Here is a 19,825-nt window from a genome sequence, read left to right as displayed (position 1 = left end):
CATTTTGACTAAAACGACTATTTGGCGCAAACTTGTGGTATTGATAACAAAGCAGCGAAAATACTGTTTTGATTACTAAATTTTACACTCGAAATCTAAGTTATTTTATCTACAAAACCCCCCAAAAAAGATAACATTTAATATTTATCAAACAATTTAAACTCGGAAATGTCTAGCACTCGGTCGTCACGGTGATCAACATTTTAGATTGAGATATAGATCACAATATAACAGAGAAATATGTTAGGGATACATAGCCAATCAATTCAGAAGTCAAACGTGGCAAATCAAGAAATCATACTTAACAATCCAAACGGTCCACAAAAAGATTTGGAAATTGAGCATTATCAAGTTTTTGATAAGTGTCTGGTCCGATGGTGTTTACTGTGACTACTGGTAGCCATTTGTTATTTACAGGATCATCGCTAAGAAAAGGATCACCACCACAAACGTCAATAGTTTCAATAGCTGTCGGCAATATGAGGCGGTGAGAATGAAGGAACATTCTGTAAGGCCGAATGTCTTTTCCATTGCTGTAAGTGAAGTCACCAACGATCGTGTGTCCTAGTGAAGAGCAATGGATTCTCAATTGATGTCTCCTGCCCGTCACTGGCTTCATCATGACTTTCGTTACGGGAAATCCGTCGTAGAATCCTTTCTGGAGAACTAAGAGTCGGGTGAAAGCTGCCTTTGGATATTGGCAAAATTGTTTGTCAGAGCTGCACATTTTATGTGAATGGCCTGGTCTGGAATCAGCACCTATGATAAACTTGTTGTACTGCCAAAATTAAACTTTGATTGAATGCATGATTTACCAATCGGGAGAGAGATATCAATCAGCTCGTGAGAAACATGTCCACGAAGCAATGCCAGGTAATATTTCCTAGTCTTTCTGGCAGAAAAGGCAGTGCTGCCAAGGTTGGCTGCTTTCTTATTGGTGGCTAGACACAAAACTCCACTCGTAGAGTAGTCCAAACGGTGCACAAAGTGGAATCCATGGGCCAATTTGTCATTTACAAAATGGGGGAAGATTTTACGAATTTGATGTTCAACAGTTATCTATGATCTCAAAAGAGTAAAATTTATAACTAACTGCTTCATCTCGCTATTCTAGAATCATAGTTACCTTGACGCCAGGATCATCTGAATTTATCAAAACATCATAGCATTTGTCAACCACAAGGAAATCGGAGCTTTGATGAAGGACTTTTATGTCACCCGACCTTGTCACCTTGTCTGATCCAGTAAAATAACGAAAGTAGGCAGAAATTGTCACGCTGATCCGCAACTTTAATTTCTGTAACCAAGAATGTATTATGCAAATTTGTGTCCATGGTGGGTACATGCCCTTTTTGAATTTTGATTAGAAAATTACACGTTTGATTTGGTATGCAGACGACGTACCCAACAGTAAACAAAATCAATGTTGCCAGTTTTTAGCTCCCCCTCTCTCTACTCAAATTACGTCACCCGTTCCAATTCCCATGCCCTTTCCTACACCCTACACGTTACGTTAGGTTCCCCTTCCCATAAATTATTTTTTATTTTTAAAATTTCCCACTCCAATGAGTCCCTGAAACCTATTAAGTATTTCAGTGTTTAAAAAAAACTATTAATGCTATTCATTTAAACGGGAAGAAGCTAGATGGGCGAGATAGGCATCATATATTTTAGTTTAAACTTTTACACAACGGTATCATTAAGGGGAAATGTTAAAAAAAAAACATGATAGGACAGTTTAATACGGTTTGACGCCCTTCCTGCATTTATTATCAGAGAAAGCGTAAAAGTCTTACAAGTGCATTTACGAAGTGGACATAGTTCCGAGTCATGCCGAGTCACGGTGAGTCAAGAACCGATGTTTAGTTCCGGTTTCAGCAAAATCAAACGAGAATTAACTAGCATTAAATTTATTTGAAAAATAAAGGGCAAATAGATAATCGAATTCTCGATTTAAATGAACATTTAACTTCATAGATTCTTTGGCATATTTCCCATGTTAAAATTTTCGCACACTTCCGTTGTACACAACATGGGTTGCGTAACCATTGTAAAATGACCTTCAGTTATGTAATAGTATGGCCTGCAGGTCTGATAGTGATGACAAGCATTTTCGTGAGTGGTGAATGTAATATCCCAAAGGTATAAATATGGAAAGCTCACGTAAAGTCCCCATCAAACGACATCCTCGCTTCGTGAAGGCCAGTCGCTTATTCTTATCGTCGCCATGGCAACCAAAAAAATCATTGTTTTCCTCGGTTCAACTCGCGAAGGCCGTCAAGGCGAAAAGGTAGCTCGTTATGTCCAAAGTGTGTTGGAAAAGACTGGATTGTCGGCTAAAATATTTGGTAAATATTTTCTTTTTAAAATCTCAATTTCTTGTAGAAATTAATTAACAATATTACTATTAATTTTATGTAGATCCCCTTGAAATGGACTTTCAAGTGCTTAGACAACCTCTGCATTTCATGAAAGACAAAAGTGCTGCTCCAAAGTGGCTAACCGAAGCTAATGAAGAAATAGCAGCAGCAGATGGCTTTGTTGTTGTCCTATCTGAATACAATTGTGGCATCCCGCCAGCTCTAGGCAACATGATGGATCACTTTCCACCAAGTTCTTATCACCACAGACCTTGCAGCATTATCACCTATTCCATGGGTAAGATGAAGCAATTTCCTATCTAATTGAACCTGAAAATTAAAACTCTTTTCTTTTTATATGCAGGTGACTATGGAGGAGTCCGAGCAGCCACCATTGTCCAGCCTTTCTTGAGTGAACTTGGAATGATTGCTCTGCCAGTTCGCGTTTCATTGCCAACAGTTCATAAAAAGTTCGAAGAGGATGGTCAGCCAAACGATACACGTTTCCAAGACAATGTTCAGAGACTAGCCACTGAATTATCTTGGTACGCCGATGCCTTGAAGAATCAAAAAGCCGCATCAGAAATTCCTAAATAAGATTTAAGTTAATCCGTCCATAAACTACGTCAGTCGCAATTTTCAATCTCCAGTAACAACAAAATTTTTTACAAATTCATTCCTTAATCTGAGCCCAATACACTAAATGCACCATGCTAAATGTATCTCTTGTCATTAAATGCATTGTTTTTGTTTTCGTGCTCGTCATTTGGTGCTCGTTATTTACCCTCGGTGTTGCCATGGCAATTCATCCCTAAAAATAATTTTACTTTTCAACTACATAATTAATTTTTCAATCAAATATTTAAAAATAAATCTACTAAAATAAAACAATTACTTGAAGTAGTAAAATTAATTCTGACATTATTTTGATAAAATTTATTCACTAGTTTATTTAAACTGCAACTTGGCAGCTATGCAAATGTAACCTTCGCGTCGAAATTGCCTTTTTGGATTTGGAAATCGTATCATATGGTTGACGAGTTTGAAAGCCGGGCGTGCTTGTTTATTTTACGTTTGATGGATTATTTTCACGATCAGTGAATTTCTAGTTTTTTTTTTCTTTGAGCTGAAAATAATGGCAAATGCCCCAGTCATTGTGATCGAAGACAATCCTTCAAACTTTTTAGAATATCGTTTACGAGGTCGGCCTTCTGTGATTTCCTTTGAAGAGTTGAATTTGGGGCATTCTTCTCTTCGTAAAATCGCGGTATGAAGGGATTTCTTTGATAAAAAAAACTGGCATTTAACTGTTTTACTATTTTTTGTATTGTTATAGCCTTATGCGCTGAAGATCAGGCAAACTGCACTCATACCAACCCAACAGTTTTTCAGTTATGCTGCAGTTGTGGCAACTATCGATGAAACCAGTTTAGCTTGCATCATTTTTGACTTGGTGAATGCTGACGAAATAATTGCTTACGCTGGGCATTTCGTCACCCGAAAAAATTTCCTATTTGATCCTGTTTCGAGAGAACCAGTTATTTCAGATTTCACACTGTTGGACAGCAAACCATGTCAGTATTTTGTATTGCAATTTTTGTTGTTGATTATCCCATTTAACTTGTTCTATTGTCATATTTGCAGATCATAGACACTTGAATCTTTTTAGCACTGCCAATGCAAGTCTGGTGACATTTCCAGATTATTTTGTTCACATGGTTAGTGAGCGTTATCAAGAGCTGGTAACAAAATCTCAGGATATGTTGATGTCTACATTACAGCAGCAAAAAAATGTATATTAGTTTACTGGATTCAAATAATACTGAAAGCTTTTTAATTTCAAAATTCACTTTTCAATTAGGTTGTTTCAATGCCAAATGAAAGCAATCAGGTTGTATATCTGCTGCGAGAACCACTGACAACAAGTTTCTACCATGAAACAGCATTGGTAACAGTTTATTATCTCATCTTAAAGAATTAAAACAAATTTGTTTATTTTGTTCCTCTTATTAGCCAATCAGTAACAAGAGTTTGGAGAGGATAACCCAAAAAATTCAGCCCATGGGATCAGTCAAAGTAGTCTACGGTGAACTGGGATCTTTCCATTCCCATTCGTACTGCCAACCCAAAGCCACCGAAGATGTGAGTTTTAATTCACTCCAATTTTTGTTGGCACTCATCTTCTTCATTTCAAAATTGTATCCCTGTTGGCAGGCTACCAATTTCAACGCAGTTGACGAAATTGATGGCAAAACCACTTTTTACTCTGCATACGAGGAGCCAGGGCTCATGCCATTTTACTACACGAGTTACCTGCTAGGCAGCTTGCGAGATCGCCATGTTGTCGGTGTAATCGAAGAGGATAACTTCTTCATCATGGCCACCAAGCGAGTCTACAAAAGAAACTCACCCGCAGTTCCAATCAGCCCCGAGAGTCTGGAGGGAACGGAAGTGGTCAAGAAGATCCACCTGCCTTCCACGCTGTCCCTGTCTCAGGTGGTGACCATGTTGGAGTTACGTCAAATCCTTCGCCACCCTTTCATGTTCCCTGACGAAATTGAAGCCATCACAAAATCATTTGGATTTGACGGTAAAAATTGTCATTTCATTTCCATCGACATTCAAATTTTCAAGAACCTTTTTTTGTTTTAACATTTCTAGAGAGTAATAAGATGCCTGCAATCCCCAGCAGCACTTTTTTTCATCAGATTGGCCCTAAAACGATGATTGAACGAATCCGAAAGACTTGGCTCATCGATATGTTGGACGTTCATTACACCCAGTTGTTCCAGAATTCCGTCTGCGAGTACGGGGAAACTCCCATCGATTCCAATAATCCTTCGCTATTCTGTTTAGACATTGCTCGGCTGTGGATTAAAGAATTGCTGAGAGTCATCCATGAAGATAAACCGCCGAAAGACGACCGCAAGTTGAGTAATTTCTTCCGGATGACCATCGCCGAGTTTGTCCAGTCTTACCTGTCCAGCTTTGGCCTCTCACCCGAATTTGCCATCACTTGCCATCACCTCGGAACGGACGGCATTCCGTCATCCGTCTGCCAAATGTCGGTCGCCGCAAAGGACATTGCAAAGCACATTCAAATGTACCACACGACTCCGCTGTTGGTGTGCGATCATTTCAGACCTTTTTCGCTGTCCTTCACATCGAAATTCGTCTCGCTGACCAACCAGACGGACGTGTCTCCACTGGAGATGTGCAAGTCGACGGTGGCCGATTTCCGCGGCTTGGCTTACTTGGAAGTCCTCCGCCAGGTGGATGGATTGACAACCACCTCGGACGGATCACCTCCACCCACCCCTCCACCACTGCCTTGTCCCGTCATGCCGGACTGTGTCAAGAAAAACCGGAAGAGCAAAAAGCGGAGGAGACGTTCAGTGCAAGAAAAAATTTTCTACAAGGTGATGCGTGAGCAACGCAAAGAAAATTCAATGGCCGCCATGGAAAGCGACACGCCCGTTTCACCAAGAGTTACCCGCTCCTGCGTGAGGCTCATCTCCCGTGACGTGTAACAACAACAAAAATTTGAACCTGACCTTTAATTATAAAATGGAATAATTTTGATTTGCTCATTAACTTTTGGCAATTTTGTTCATTTTGTCTTGTTCCTGCATTTTCACTCGCGGCGATTGATCTCGTCGCAGTGAATGTTTCCCCACCCCTTTAATATGGAGAGTGCCTTTTGTATTTCGATGTTTAAAAAAATAAAAGATTGAGAAATGTCTGTAAATATTGGTGTCGTGTGCTTTCGCAATTTTTCTAATTTTAATTTTGCCACTTGTTTTTATTGATGTCTGGTTGGAAGAAAAGGAAATTGTCAAGGGCATTTTAATCTTTTATTTGCAGAAATCTTTTTTCAGGACCGTTCAATCAGTTCTTCCCGTCCATTTGACCGACTTGACTACTGGAAAACTGCCATTCGAAGGGACTGCTGCTGCTGTTGTTCATCCCCTCTAAATAGACGAGCCGCACCCGTGAACATTTCCAGTCGCAGATTTGGTTTCACACAGGCAGCATCACCCCCCGTCAGATGGTCGTAGGTTTTTTGTTAAATTTCAATTTTAAAATGTTGAGACTTTTTAAAGTGCTTTTATTGGTGACACTGGTCAATGCCGATAATCGACTCATCTCTAATGATTTACAAGCCACGGTATTATATCAAATCAATTAGTTATTCTGATTAATTTTAATTTTTTTTTTTTTTTACGAATTTGCATGTAGATGTACCTAGCGAATTACGGCTACCTCGATCCGGCGTTGAAAAACAATTCATCGAACGCGCTGTTTCTCGTTTCAAAAGAGGCTTATCGTCACGCCATCGCCGAATTTCAATCGTTGGCCGGACTGGAACCAACAGGTAAGCAGCACCTTATCATTTTTAAATGATTCCATCAACCAATCTGTCCGAAATTGAAAATATTATCAAAACCTTATTTCTGAATTTGTCTCATTCTTTAATTATACGCAGGTATTTTGGATGAAAAGACGTTGGAATGGATGAACAAACCCCGTTGTGGCGTTCCCGACCGGGAGTATCACGCACCATTCACCGCGACTCCTCCTCTCACTCGCCGGAAGCGTTTTTCTGTTGAAGGTATATCCATTTCAAATTGACTGCGTATAATCCAAGTTTTAAAAAGTACGAAATGTAATTCAGATAGAAACCGTTGGACAAAAAAGCACCTGACTTATGACGTCAAAGTTTACACGTCCAAACTGAGCCACAGCGAGGTGGATCACGAAATTGCCAGAGCTTTCAAGTTGTGGGAGAATGCCAGTGTTTTGACTTTTACACAAGTCACGACGGGCCAAGCCGACATCGTCATCCGGTATGCATTGGGCTGTATAGCACTATAACATCAGACTTGATTCAATTCCATTATGTTGGGTGCTGAAGTTTCGTACAGAAGGAGCACGGTTGTTCTTACCGCGAAAGCGACCTGGGCAATCACGTTTTGGCTCACGCGTTCTCACCTCTTCATGGAGGCGAGGCTCATTTCCACGAGTCCGTCAAGTGGACCATCGATTCGCCGATAGGTCAACCATTAGTACCAAATGATATTGCTCTCATATAATATTGGGGATTTAATTTGATTAAAATTGGCGCCTTAAATTAGGTACCAATTTGCTTCACGTGGCCGTTCACGAAATCGGCCACTCACTGGGACTGTTTCACTCCACCGTCCCTTCTTCTGTCATGTATTTTACCGACAAGAATTACGACCCTCATTTCAAATTGAGCGAGGACGACATTTCAGCCATCCAGGTACATTTTTCACTCGAGACATTTGATCATTTAAATTTCATTTTCCTTTGCCATCATCGGCAGCACCTCTACGGGAAAAACGAACGTTCAAACGGGGGGAATTCCGAGAATTATCATGACAATTCTGACCAGGAATTCAAAGGTACATTAAATGTTATCCCTTAATTACCAACCTAATCAGTCCCAAATTATTTCGATTTACAGAACTTAAAAAGCAACTGGAGGAGACGACATCCATCGTTGAAGATTTAAAAAGCAAATTAAATGGAATTTTGGGTAAGGATTCAATTCCATTCATCCGTCACCGACATTTTATAGTAAAAATCTATTTGAATTCATTAGAGGCGACTAGAAAACCGGTCGACATTGGGCGCATTCCAACGTCGTGTGAGGATCTCCAGCGGATGGGAAACACTTTGAACGGAGTGTTTCTGGTCAAACGCTCAAAGAAAATGGAAACGATTTACTGCGATTTCTCCCTCAACGGGAAAAGTAAAATTCAATTTGAATTTTAATTATCAATTTAATTACTAATGAAATCAATTCATCTATAGATTTGGAGACGTGGATCGGTACCGCCGACGTCAAATCAGCGCCAACTTATTTCTACGTGACGAGGAACTATTCGCTATCGTCGGATGTCGGACCCATTCCGTTCCATTTGGCGCTAGTCAACGCGGGAAATGCCATGGATTTGAAAACGGGAATATTCACAGCTCCCAAATCGGGAACTTATTTCTTCTCTTTCACCGGAATGGCCAATTTCCCGCAAAGTTCGTCATCACTCCTCCGCCTGGGCGTCGGTTTCTTCTTGAACGGCCGACAGGTCGGCAGGAGCTTCGTGGACGAGGCCAACAGCGTCAACTTCCAGAAAAGTCAATTGACTCTCCAGTCGACATTTGGGTTGAACGAAGGCGACCGAATTTGGTTGCAGATTATCTTCATTGGATCGGGCGTGTCTCTGTACGACAACGAGTGGCACTACACCCATTTCACTGGTTTCATTCTAGACGAAGATCTTTCCATCTAGATTTTTCTATTCTCAATTAAATCAATTATAGTCATCAGGTCAACCTTTTCCTTAACTGAGCACTTCCTATTATTCAAAGCGGATCTTGTTTATCCCAACCCAGTTCTCATTTCCGGTTTCATCCCTCTCGACAGCCTCATTTTATTAATTAATATTTATATGAATTGTTCAATTTTAGAAAATAAATCATTTAGTAATTTAACCCAACGTGTCCTATTATTTTTGATTTTGATGTTGTTTTCTTTTAAAAGTTGCCGCCAATAGCCGCTAGGAGTTCCCGTGTAGTGTATAACGCACTTTCAACAAGGCATTTTTATTTTCTTTTTTTTTCAAATTTAGAAATTCTATCAACTGAATTTAGTTAAATGAACTTTAAATCGCTAATCATTTACGATGGAATGCAGGCCGGGAAAGCTGCACCAAACTCAAATACACTAAGCAAAAATGCGATTAAAGAGACTCTGAAACGCCATCGTCCTTTCTAAAGTTAAAACAATTGTATATAAACGACCGCCGCCATTTCTATTACATCACACAGTAGTAGGACAGGACGAAATGGCATGGGACCGGAATAGGATAGCAGATGAAGTAAGGATCAACCTACTCCCACTGAATGACGAATATCTCGTAACACGCTCGTGAGCGGACCTGAACCTCTACATGCTAGGGGGAGCAGACCCACATATATGCTGGTCCGGCATTATATCCTGGGGGGAGGTTCTCCCGTGAGGCTCCGGTTGGTGTAATTGTGCCGAATGGTAAGTGAGCTCTTTCCAACTGAGAGTGGATATTCGTTTTTAGTTGACCTTTCATTTGAATGGCATGGCAGTCTTTGTTTTCTTTGGGTAAATGAATAATAGCAATTATTATTACATCCAACGAATAGATGACTTCTTCATGTTTTGATATCATTTTTTGGTAAGCACCAATACACGGGATTGTGAGAAATCGCCTCATGCGAGTTCTCTTGTTCTTTGTGAGATTCTAGTATTTTCTTTATTCGAATAAGAGACGAACCTTTACAATAGTATGGTGCAGCCTACTATTAAACAAAGGCTTTACGACTCTTTTTTCAAGTGAACCTTATATTTCCCCAAATTTCCCCATTTCTATCTGAAGAAATTCCCCATTTTCCCTGATTTTCCAACGACATTCGACACTGAACCAAGGTAAAAATTTCTTCGATTTCCCCCCTATATTTTCAAATTTTCCCCAATATTCCCCGATTTTTCTCCGATTTAAATAGAATTCTTAATTAATTAAACCAAATTTTTTCTTATTAAATCAATATGTTATTTCTCATAAGTTTTCTCTTTTTTTAAGTCTGATATATCTGTAATTTTTGCCTTTTAAATTTTGGTTAAACAAGTATTGATGTCATTTTGCAATATTTGGATTTGTCGATCTCTTTTTATTTATTTGTCGAAATGGAGCCTTGCAAAAAAAATGCGCTTGAACTCGCTCTGAGGTATTTTTATATCCCGGACGATGTTCATCTTTCTTTGAATGATCGTCTTCGTTTTAACTGGCTAATGCAACAACCGTTGGCGAGCTGGCAGTTTTTAACGTTGGAAGAGTTCCGTCCTCGCGAGTCGCGAGGGTGGATTTGTACCTCCAAGCCTGTGTGAGCGTCTTTATACCTAAGTTTTTATTTGTGTTTTCTTGTTTCTATCTAAAGAAATTTCCCCATTTTCCCCGATTTTCCATCGACATTCGACACTGAACCAAAGGTCAAAATTTCTTCGATTTCCCCCGTATGTTTCCCAATATTTCCCAATATTCCCCGATTTTTCTCCGATTTAGTTGTTTTGTTTCATTCAGACTTAAGCTCCACCCCTTGTGGAGGTGCTCTTATTATTGTCACGCTAATTGAGTCACTGGCCTCACAGTTTCTCGAAGATCTCCACCCCACTCGACAAGGAAGAGGAGCTTTTCGAACTCAAATGGAATCAAGAGAAGGTTTAATTAATCTATAAATATGATTATTCTTATTTCCCCCAGCAAGAACAGTATCCATTTGGATCTAGGGATGTGGTAAACATGAAATCGTTGAAATGAAATCTTCTTTTGTTTTTGATTCATCTTCAACGTCGCAACCGCGCATTTGTCAAATGCTCGAATGGGCAGTTATTTTTCTACCGTTTCATGGCATTCGCTTCAATTCGTCTCGAGTACAAGTCTCTAGTACAAAAGCACGTCAGAAATGGCAACGTCAGAAACGCAAAAGCGCAAGCGTTTGAAATTGCAAAAAAAAAATGCTCCAGTCGTCATTTACGATCACTGGACTTGGACAGTGGGTTCAAAATCCACTAATAAAACAAGATAGTTTTGAAATTAATCTTCCATGGTAGCCATCACTAGCCAGCCCTTCAGAAATATGTTTTTGTTCATATTACACATTGTTGAATTTCAAAATACATCGCAAAGCCGAGACTGAGATACAATTAAAAAAAAAGAGATTTGGATCACTCTTTTATAATTATACTTGTAATCATAAAATGCACATGATAAAAAGTGAGAGAAAAACCCAAAAACTTCTCATTAGTTTTTTAAAAATAAATTGTCAGCATTGGTGTAAGTTATTGGTGAAAAAATTCACAGGAGACGATTCTTCGAAGAAGGTTTTTATTATTTAGTTTCCCGATAGGAATTTTAATCCCAATTGACCTAGAACCTCTTTCAACCCACCCGACCCCATTTCGACTTGTTAGAATCGCCAAAGGCCCCAGTCAAAATGTTTGTTTTTTGGTCACGCCCCCGTCGTCACGCCCATTATAGATGATACTCCAACCCAAAATTCACTTAGACTAGTCTAAAAGTCGTGCGCAGTTTACGCCACTGCGCACCACTGCGGCCGATAGCAGAACGAAATTTTTTAACTACGCTTGACAGATGATATCCTTTCAATTCCTTCTGTTCAAGAACCGTCTGCTCCCCCCCCCCCCGACGAAACTAAAAATCTTCACACGACTCTCCTCCCTAAAAAAAAAAAATGAATTTCGCCAGTCCAATTTTGAGTTGTCGCATTTGCCTGATTTTTATGTGAAAAACAGATTCCAATCAAAATGAGGCAAATGTTGAATCAACGTCCAAAATTGAATTGAACACGTCACGGACGCCGCGTCCGCTCTCCCTGGCCGGTGGTGGCCAAATGAGGCAGCGCTGAGATTTTTCTGGAGCCCAGCCTCGAGCCTACAATGGGAAACCGATGGAAACGAAATCGGATTCACATTCTTTTACGAATGAAATTCGATCCGAGTCAACAGAACAAGAGAGTCGGAACTGTGGGTTGGGTGTAGGGGTCCCTTCGAGACAGACGCTAACAAATCTTAAGTAGACAAAAAACAAACAAACGAAACAAAAATATCCTGCTAGAAGAAATGGAACTTTAGAGAAACTGGAAAAAGTTCACCGAGTTTTAATTTGAGCTTCAAACTCAAAATATCAAAATGATTTACCCAACCAACCAGTTTTGAACTCAACATTTCGAATTGTAGTCTAAGTAAAACAAATCTGCGCCAAATGTTAACATTAGCTGTATTTTATAACGCGTTACGTGACAACTTTAGTAATACCATCTTGTTATTTGTATCTGATCAAGCACTGAATAGAGTATTCTGAACCCAAATTATTATTTCAAAAATAAACAAATCAAATCAACAATTCCTTCTTCTTGTTTCATTCGAATTTGATGCCTTGAGCGAGTGGCAAATCTTTGCCGTAATTGATTGTGCAAGTGCTTCGGCGCATGTACTGCTTCCAGGAATCCGATCCAGACTCCCGGCCGCCTCCCGTGTGTTTCTCACCGCCAAAAGCGCCACCAATCTCGGCTCCGCTCGTTCCGATGTTGACGTTGACGATCCCGCAGTCCGATCCTTTCGGTCCCAGCCACTATTCCAATTTAAATGCAATTAATTTGAATATTCCAATAAATAATTTTGTGATCATTTCATTTTTCTACGTACCTTGAAGATCTGACCGAGGTTCTGGGTGAACATACTGGACGAGAGACCTTGGTCGACGCTGTTGTTGATGGCCATGGCCTCGTCCATGTCCTGGCACTTGAGCACGTAGAGAATGGGAGCGAAACATTCGCTCATGACCACAGACGCCGTCGGCTTCAATCCCGTGATGATGGTCGGCTGGACAAAGAAGCCGGGACGGTCCGTCATGACTTTGCCGCCGAAAACCACATGGCCGCCCAGGGCCTCGGCTTCTTTAATGGTGGCAGTGAACGAATCGACGGCCGCCTGATTGTGCAGTGGGCCCAGCAGGACGCCAGACTCGAGGGGATCGCCCATTCTGGGCAAAAGCTGCTCGTAGGCTTTGACCAAACCGGCCAGGACCGTGTCGTAGACCTTGTCGTGTAAAATGAGACGACGGGTGGTTGTGCAGCGCTGGCCAGAGGTTCCAGCGCAGGAGAAAACGGACGCCCGGATGACTAGATCGATTGGGGCGCTCTCGTCGACCAGAATGGCGTTGTTGCCGCCCAGTTCGAGCAAATTGCGGCCAAATCGGCTCTGGACGGCCACGGCCACCTGCTTGCCAACTTTGGTGCTGCCAGTGAACGAGATGAGTGGTAGACGGGGGTCGTTGGCCATGGCACTGCCGACATCAGCTCCACCACAGATGAGACTGCAAATGGCACCTGGAAGGTTGTTCTTTTCCAGCACCTGGGCCACAATCTTGGTGGTGGCGATGCTGCACAAGGGTGTCGATGGGGCGCCTTTCCAGATCATCGTATTGCCACAAATCTGAATGAAATCAAAGAATAAATTTGAAATTCAAACTGTCAGATAAATTAATAGATTTTCTGTTTGAGTACTGACCATAGAGAGGGCGTTGTTCCAGCCGTAAACGGCCACAGGAAAGTTGAAGGCCGAAATGATGCCAATGGTTCCCAAAGGATTCCACATTTCCAGCAGGGTGTGATTGGGTCTCTCTGATGGAATTACTTTGCCCTCAAACATTCGCGAGAGGCCGACTGCGTAATCGCAAATGTCGACATACTCTTGAACTTCTCCGACACCTTCGGGGAGAATTTTACCTACAAAATGATTAAAACAAATTAATAATTTGTCAAACAGGAATTGAGAGACAAGCGATAATACCCATTTCCATCGAGACAAGCTTGCCAAGAGGCTCCAGCTTTTCTCTTAGCGCAACTCCAATCTGCCTGACAATCTCTCCCCGTTTGGGAGCGGGGACATCAGCCCAAGTGCTCCATGCCTTCCTGGCCTCTACAACACATGCATCGTAATCATCTACGTTGCCTTGAGAGACTTCAGCGATGACTTCACCTGTGGCTGGTGAGACTGATTGGACCACCTTGAAAAAAGTCGAAAAAAGTCAAGCAATGAGTTGACAGAAATGCTTAACATTATTAACAGCTTACCATTCCATTGGCAAACCATTTGCCATTGTAAACTCCTTGATTGAATGACTCTAGGCCAAGATCTTCTTTGAGGAAGGCGTAACGGGGATGATCTACTAAGAAACCTTGGCTCGACATTGTTCTGTAGAGATGGAAACGAGTGAGTCTATCAAATGACTTGAAGTTCCTTGCCAATCTGAAAGTTATGGACATCTCAGATCTCAATTGCAGTTATCTCTTTCAACGTGTAAATTCTTCCCCGTTCCTTGGAGACCGGTAGTTTTCGTCTGCTTAATTCCACTGCCATCTATTGGCAAAACTATTACATGAATTGATTCAATCAATAGCCAATAGAGGCCCTCAGCGACTGGGTAGGAAAAGTAAATAACGAAAATTCAAAAATACATAAATTGACTTTTGACTCGGCGTATTTCCCAGTGATATAATTAATCTTTAATGTATGCACACCTGTGTTTACAGTTTAATGGATCTCCAAGTTTATTTCCATTATTCGAATAATGGTTTCACATTTTATCGCAAGATGTTGGTGTTCCACGTCCTTTGACTGTTTGAATAATAAACTCGGTGCACGTGTACCCATCACAATCGTTAAACAAACTCGAAGCTTATACAATCCTGCGCAATGTTCAAATTTCAGTTTGGATATAAAAGCCACAGTCGAAAAATGTCTGGTGATTATTGAGACATTCGAAACGCAATTGACAACATGAACCGACTGATTTTCCTCGCCGGCCTCCTGCTGGTGCTGGCCGTCAACGGAGCCCCTGAATCGCGTCAGGCCAGCATGGGCATCCAGGTGTGTTACGGGCCTGGCAATTGCCAGGTGGAAAACACCGGGGTGGTCCTCGACTATCGCTGGACCGGCTGCGCAGACCCGTACAACTGCTACTCCGTAAGTGCTGATGACCTAATAAATTTAAATCTGATTTGATGATGCGATTAATTTCATATGAAATAATTACAGAATCCCAGTCAGAGTGAATACGAAAGCGGATGGGGCATTACGTTCAGTAACGGCAATCAAATGACATTGGCCAACTGGCCGTCCAACGGGGCCAGAACGTTCCTCACCAGCGGACAGAATTCGAATCAGTTGAGTCCAATTCATTTCTCAATTGAATGAATTCCGCTAATTAAATCTGAGTGCTGGTAAATAATAATTACAGGTATCGCATGTTCTACCTGCTCAACAAGGAGCTGTCGTTCGAAGTGGATGTGACGGCCTGCGGCTGCGGCATGAATTCGGCCTTGTATTTCATCTCGATGGAGAGCGACGGCGGCCAGGGCAGTTCCGGCTACACGGGCGCCACTTACGGCACGGGCTATTGCGACGCCCAGCCGGCCGAGCCCGGCCGCCCGTCTTGCGACGAGCTGGACATTTGGGAGGCCAACAGTTTGGCCAACGTCTACACGACCCACCCGTGCCTCAACGGCCAGTGCGACCCGTACGGCTGCCCTTTCAACACCTACGCCCGCGGCGACAGGAACTTTTACGGCCGCGGCCCGTCCTTCCAGGTGGACAGCACCCAGCGGTTCACGGTGGTGACCCGGTTCGTGACCGTCGACGGAACGGACAACGGCGACCTCAAAGAGATGCAGCGCTTCTACATCCAGAACGGCCGCACCATTCAGCAGCCGTACTTCAACGGATTCAACAGCCTGTCGGACGGATACTGCAACTCTTTCGGCCTGTCCAACAGCCAGGGCGGCGTCTCTTACGGCATGTCGCAGGGCATGAGGAGGGGCATGGTCTTGTCCATGTCCATGTGGGGCAGTCCCAGCGATCCCAACAGCATGACCTGGATGGACAACGAGCCTAATGGGCCCTGCCCGGTCTACCAGAACCCCAATCCTTACACGACATTCGGCAACATCAAGATCGGACCCATCGGTTCCACCGTTTGATTGCATATCGTTATAGACATGGCTATACAAAATAGAATTACCAGCAAAATATACATAATCCAAAATGCATTTTAGAATTTTATTAAATGTGATATCAAACGAATTGGGGAATTTTCTTGCAACTTCTTTAAATATTAACGATATTAACCGACGCTTTGAGCAGATTGTTTGCGGAATTTATATTGCTCAGTCAGTCGTTTTGCTGGGATGACATATAGCCTATTTGTCAAAGAATTACATAAATTAAACTATACTGCTTTAGTATTATTCTGTTGGTCGTTAATAGCCACACGAGTGCATTTACAGCCTGCGGGCTATAATAAATGTCTTGGCTTATCACAAAACGTCGTATAGATAAGAAATAACACGACGAGGTACATTTATATTAAAGCGGCCACGTAGGCTATTACATTATTGCCATGTATAATAGACTTTGCTGTCCGGTTCTCACCGGTGTTATTAATAAAAATAAATTTACTCTGATGCAATTTGTTTAGTATATCAATTCCTGCCTGAATTTTTTTTCGTTACCTTTGGCCTTGGCTCAGGAATTTCTCGATAACAAAAAACAAAATTTTGTTTTGATGGAGAGAAATTTGTGTGTAAAAAACAAGAAGGTCGCCCATCATTTTCGATGATCTATTTAGTTAAAGAAAATTGAATCTTACTTGAATTAAGAAAGGCCATTCTGTCGCCTTTAAAAAATCGCCTGAAATAGGCCTACAATAAAATGAATTATAGCGTCATTTCATTCAGCCAATTTATATAGACTCTCCAGCAGATGATTGTCCGATAAGAACATGTATACTTCAATAGATAAAGTCCAAATCACGTACGTACGCACGCGTGATGATCTATTAAAAAAGAAACAAAAAATCTGAATCGAATTGTTTGCTCGTCGTCGGTGGCGAATAACATTAAGGCTTACTGTTGGCTCGTCTATAAACGAGAGGGGTGTGCGCGTGAATGCTGCGTGGGCTGAGCGTTATTACGCACATCGCCCACCAATCCAGCACGTGATTGGCGGCCACACATCCTATATAATCTCAGCACCAGCCCGTTATTATCGTATTTAATACTACTTTGGAGTTTGATCGAAATGATATGAGAATATAATATAAATCTACAAAACGATGGCGACGTTATTTAGATTATTGGTTGCACCATCATCATTCACCTATACCCCTTTTCGTGTTATCACCCCCCTCCCCACATTGCACGGGTTGGACCCGATGGCACATTTCACCTTGGGATGGATTACATCACCAAAGCCAGCAGATCCTTTTTACTGCGCCCGTTTAATCTCAATAGCCTACGCCAGCCCCAAGGGCAAAATATGTTAACACAAATGCTCGAGTTTAAGATAAATGAAGTTTCCCGATTGCCTCGATATTATACAAACGTATATAGTTCTATACCTATATAAGGACACCCGACTGTCGATCGTCTTCAGGTCATTCCAAATTTTGGCTTCGTCTCTGATCATCAACAGCAGGAAATTCATTCAGAGTAAGTCTGAAATTTTCTCAAAGGCCTACTGGCTTCTTTAACCTATCATCTAAATCATTTTGTCCCTTTTGAATTGATTAGAAAGTTGAAAATGATGGTTCTAAGAGTGGCATTGGTCGCTCTGCTGTCGGCCGTCGTCTCAGTCTCGGCCCAGGTCAATTCCTGCTACGCCGACATCGCCAGTCCCAATTTCTATTTCGCCACCAAAACCTCCTACAAGTTCGTCAAAAACACAAACACTGATCTCATCACTTTGCCAGGTATACATTAAATGAATTCAAATTCAATTTAATATTTTATGGTTAGGCCTATAATTAATTATATATTTGTAACATTTATGTAATCAAAGGTTGCGAGGCCGTTCAAATGTGGCTCTTTTCGCGCCACGGAACGAGGTACCCGCGAAACGATCCCGAGCCCGGAGGCGAGGACTACAGGGCCGCCCCGCAGGAGGGACGTGAAATGGAGCTGGACGCCCTGACCCAGCAGATGCCGATCCTGAGAGACGCCGTCATCCAGAATCACGTGAGCGGCAGGGGCGAATTGTGCGCCGAGGACCTGCAGAACCTGCGCGACTGGACCATCGACATCCCGCCCGAGTTGGAGGAGAAATTGGCGCCCTCCGGCGAAGAGGAAATGCACGACATTGGCCAGCGCTACACGAAACGTTTGCCCGGCCTGCTCGACCGCTCCTACAAAGATGGCGACTACACGGTAATAAATAAGCTAAACCTTTTTATGTAATAATAATGGCGTATAATAATTGAATTATTAAATTGCAATTGTTTGTTTGATTGTTGCCGACAGTTTCGATTCACGACGGCCAGCCGGGCGGAGAAGAGCTGCCATCATTTCGCCAAAGGCGTTTGGGGTAATAACGAAGAGGACACGATCGTCTATCCGGTTCCCATCGAAAACGACCCTCTCATCCGGGTAGCCTATTAATAGCTATAATAATAATTAAATGAACTTTATTTGTACAATTTGTAGGCCTAATATGCCTATAATATCACAACTTGATTCATGTTTGTCTATTTCTAGTTTTACAAGGTGTGCAGCAAGTGGTACGACGAGGTGGACAACAACACGGCATCTCGCGTCGAGTGGCAGAAATTCATCGACGGTCCCGAAGTGGCCCAGACGGTGGCCGCCGTTTCCAAGCGCCTCGGCTTCTCCACCAGCACCCCCCTCTCTTACGGTAAAATTAAAATGATCTAATCGGTAGGCCTACGAATAAAATTCAAAGTTCACTAATGAATTCAAAATTCTTTTGGTATCTACTCACATAGATCAAGTGTCTTTGACCTACACCATGTGTCGCTACGACAAGGCCCTCTATTACGGCCAACTGTCGCCGTGGTGCGCCGCCTTCTCCAATTCAGACCTGTTGGTCCTCGAGTACGTCGACGACCTGCTCTACTATTACAAGGACGGCTACGGTTACGACATCAACTGGATGCAGGCCTGCAATCCGGTCGTCGACGTCGCCACTTACTTCAATTCCATCGTGTTGGGGGCCACCAGCAAACCGTACGGCATCTTCTACTTTTCTCATTCGGGCGCCATGGCTAAATTGCTGGCCCGTTGGGGACTCTACAAGGACGCCATGGCCCCAACGGCTTCCAACTTCGCCTTCATGTCGGGCCGGCAGTGGAGCACGTCGCGAATGCAGAATTTCGGCGTCAACATGGTCTTCGTCCTCTTCCGCTGCGAACTCAACACCTACAAGGTCCAGCTGTACGTCAACGAGCGGCTGACGCACATTCCCGGCTGTGCCGGCGACACTTGCCTCTTCTCCGAGTTCGCCGCCATCGTCCAGCCCATCATCGAAACCTGCGACTTGGACGCCATCTGCGAAAACCCGCCAGCCTATTAACGATCAAAAACTATCATAAACAAGATAGGCCTAATATACCTAAAACGATGTCAATTGAATAATTAATAAATGCATGTCACTAAAGTGATACGACAGCGAAAGATATTATATAATACAGTTTGAACTGCCTAAAGCTTAATAAATGTGATTCCCCGCATCAGTATAAAAAATATTTGTCATTGAATTGAATTCTCGCTTCTATGTTCTAGACATTTTTGGCTGCTAGTACCGCTGCTGGCTATCACGTCCGCCATCCATCGCAGACAACCATCGAAAGACTTGGGTATAGAATTCACGCTCAAACAAATTCCCCGTCAGCTGTCGCGCCCATACGCCATCGAAAAATCACGACCATTTGCTATATACCCTTGATAGAGATATTCAAATCCCCCCCCCCCATCATTTCCTTTTAATTAGTACCTAGATATAAGTCCGTACGTCAATTCCAAATTAAGAAAAAACAATT

The 19,825-nt window shown here is 42.3% G+C and overlaps 7 protein-coding genes across 7 annotated transcripts; 5 read left to right on the top strand and 2 right to left on the bottom strand.

Moving 5' to 3' along the window:
- Positions 1 to 85: 85 nt before the first annotated feature.
- Positions 86 to 1,414, bottom strand: LOC124200596 (RNA pseudouridylate synthase domain-containing protein 1-like; the record flags this gene model as incomplete). The annotated part of the gene is made up of 4 exons (XM_046596867.1): positions 86 to 759; positions 816 to 1,059; positions 1,127 to 1,297; positions 1,376 to 1,414. Coding segments are annotated over 4 exons (912 nt in total), but the record flags the coding sequence as incomplete, so codon positions are not given.
- A 688-nt stretch (positions 1,415 to 2,102) lies between these two features.
- On the top strand, positions 2,103 to 3,233 carry LOC124200657 (NADPH azoreductase-like). Its single transcript, XM_046596924.1, has 3 exons — positions 2,103 to 2,348; positions 2,422 to 2,658; positions 2,725 to 3,233. The coding sequence occupies exons 1-3, from the start codon at positions 2,228 to 2,230 to the stop codon at positions 2,955 to 2,957; spliced, it is 591 nt and encodes a 196-aa protein (XP_046452880.1). The 5' UTR covers positions 2,103 to 2,227; the 3' UTR covers positions 2,958 to 3,233.
- An 82-nt stretch (positions 3,234 to 3,315) lies between these two features.
- Positions 3,316 to 6,108, top strand: LOC124200652. The gene is made up of 7 exons (XM_046596920.1): positions 3,316 to 3,627; positions 3,697 to 3,934; positions 4,005 to 4,153; positions 4,222 to 4,308; positions 4,374 to 4,502; positions 4,575 to 4,950; positions 5,022 to 6,108. Exons 1-7 carry the CDS (start codon positions 3,496 to 3,498, stop codon positions 5,888 to 5,890), a joined length of 1,980 nt encoding a protein of 659 aa, XP_046452876.1. The 5' UTR covers positions 3,316 to 3,495; the 3' UTR covers positions 5,891 to 6,108.
- An 82-nt stretch (positions 6,109 to 6,190) lies between these two features.
- On the top strand, positions 6,191 to 9,583 carry LOC124200653. The gene is made up of 10 exons (XM_046596921.1): positions 6,191 to 6,528; positions 6,600 to 6,735; positions 6,847 to 6,972; positions 7,036 to 7,207; positions 7,276 to 7,415; positions 7,496 to 7,644; positions 7,708 to 7,786; positions 7,849 to 7,920; positions 7,987 to 8,136; positions 8,199 to 9,583. The coding sequence occupies exons 1-10, from the start codon at positions 6,409 to 6,411 to the stop codon at positions 8,672 to 8,674; spliced, it is 1,620 nt and encodes a 539-aa protein (XP_046452877.1). The 5' UTR covers positions 6,191 to 6,408; the 3' UTR covers positions 8,675 to 9,583.
- Positions 9,584 to 12,192: 2,609 nt separating this feature from the next.
- Positions 12,193 to 14,363, bottom strand: LOC124200654 (putative aldehyde dehydrogenase family 7 member A1 homolog). Its single transcript, XM_046596922.1, has 5 exons — positions 14,070 to 14,363; positions 13,786 to 14,002; positions 13,504 to 13,721; positions 12,640 to 13,428; positions 12,193 to 12,565 (listed from the first exon to the last, which is right to left on the bottom strand). Exons 1-5 carry the CDS (start codon positions 14,259 to 14,261, stop codon positions 12,353 to 12,355), a joined length of 1,629 nt encoding a protein of 542 aa, XP_046452878.1. The 5' UTR covers positions 14,262 to 14,363; the 3' UTR covers positions 12,193 to 12,352.
- Positions 14,364 to 14,727: 364 nt separating this feature from the next.
- On the top strand, positions 14,728 to 16,043 carry LOC124200655 (probable 1,4-beta-D-glucan cellobiohydrolase B). Its single transcript, XM_046596923.1, has 3 exons — positions 14,728 to 14,961; positions 15,034 to 15,161; positions 15,236 to 16,043. The coding sequence occupies exons 1-3, from the start codon at positions 14,776 to 14,778 to the stop codon at positions 15,972 to 15,974; spliced, it is 1,053 nt and encodes a 350-aa protein (XP_046452879.1). The 5' UTR covers positions 14,728 to 14,775; the 3' UTR covers positions 15,975 to 16,043.
- Positions 16,044 to 17,353: 1,310 nt separating this feature from the next.
- Positions 17,354 to 19,516, top strand: LOC124199649 (multiple inositol polyphosphate phosphatase 1-like). Its single transcript, XM_046595564.1, has 6 exons — positions 17,354 to 17,483; positions 17,565 to 17,743; positions 17,833 to 18,197; positions 18,291 to 18,416; positions 18,525 to 18,681; positions 18,773 to 19,516. The coding sequence occupies exons 2-6, from the start codon at positions 17,575 to 17,577 to the stop codon at positions 19,357 to 19,359; spliced, it is 1,404 nt and encodes a 467-aa protein (XP_046451520.1). The 5' UTR covers positions 17,354 to 17,483; positions 17,565 to 17,574; the 3' UTR covers positions 19,360 to 19,516.
- Positions 19,517 to 19,825: the final 309 nt, after the last annotated feature.

Source organism: Daphnia pulex, chromosome 8, assembly GCF_021134715.1.
Source record: "Daphnia pulex isolate KAP4 chromosome 8, ASM2113471v1".
NCBI classification, from domain to species: domain Eukaryota; kingdom Metazoa; phylum Arthropoda; class Branchiopoda; order Diplostraca; family Daphniidae; genus Daphnia; species Daphnia pulex.
This window is presented reverse-complemented; position numbering and strand designations above follow the sequence as displayed.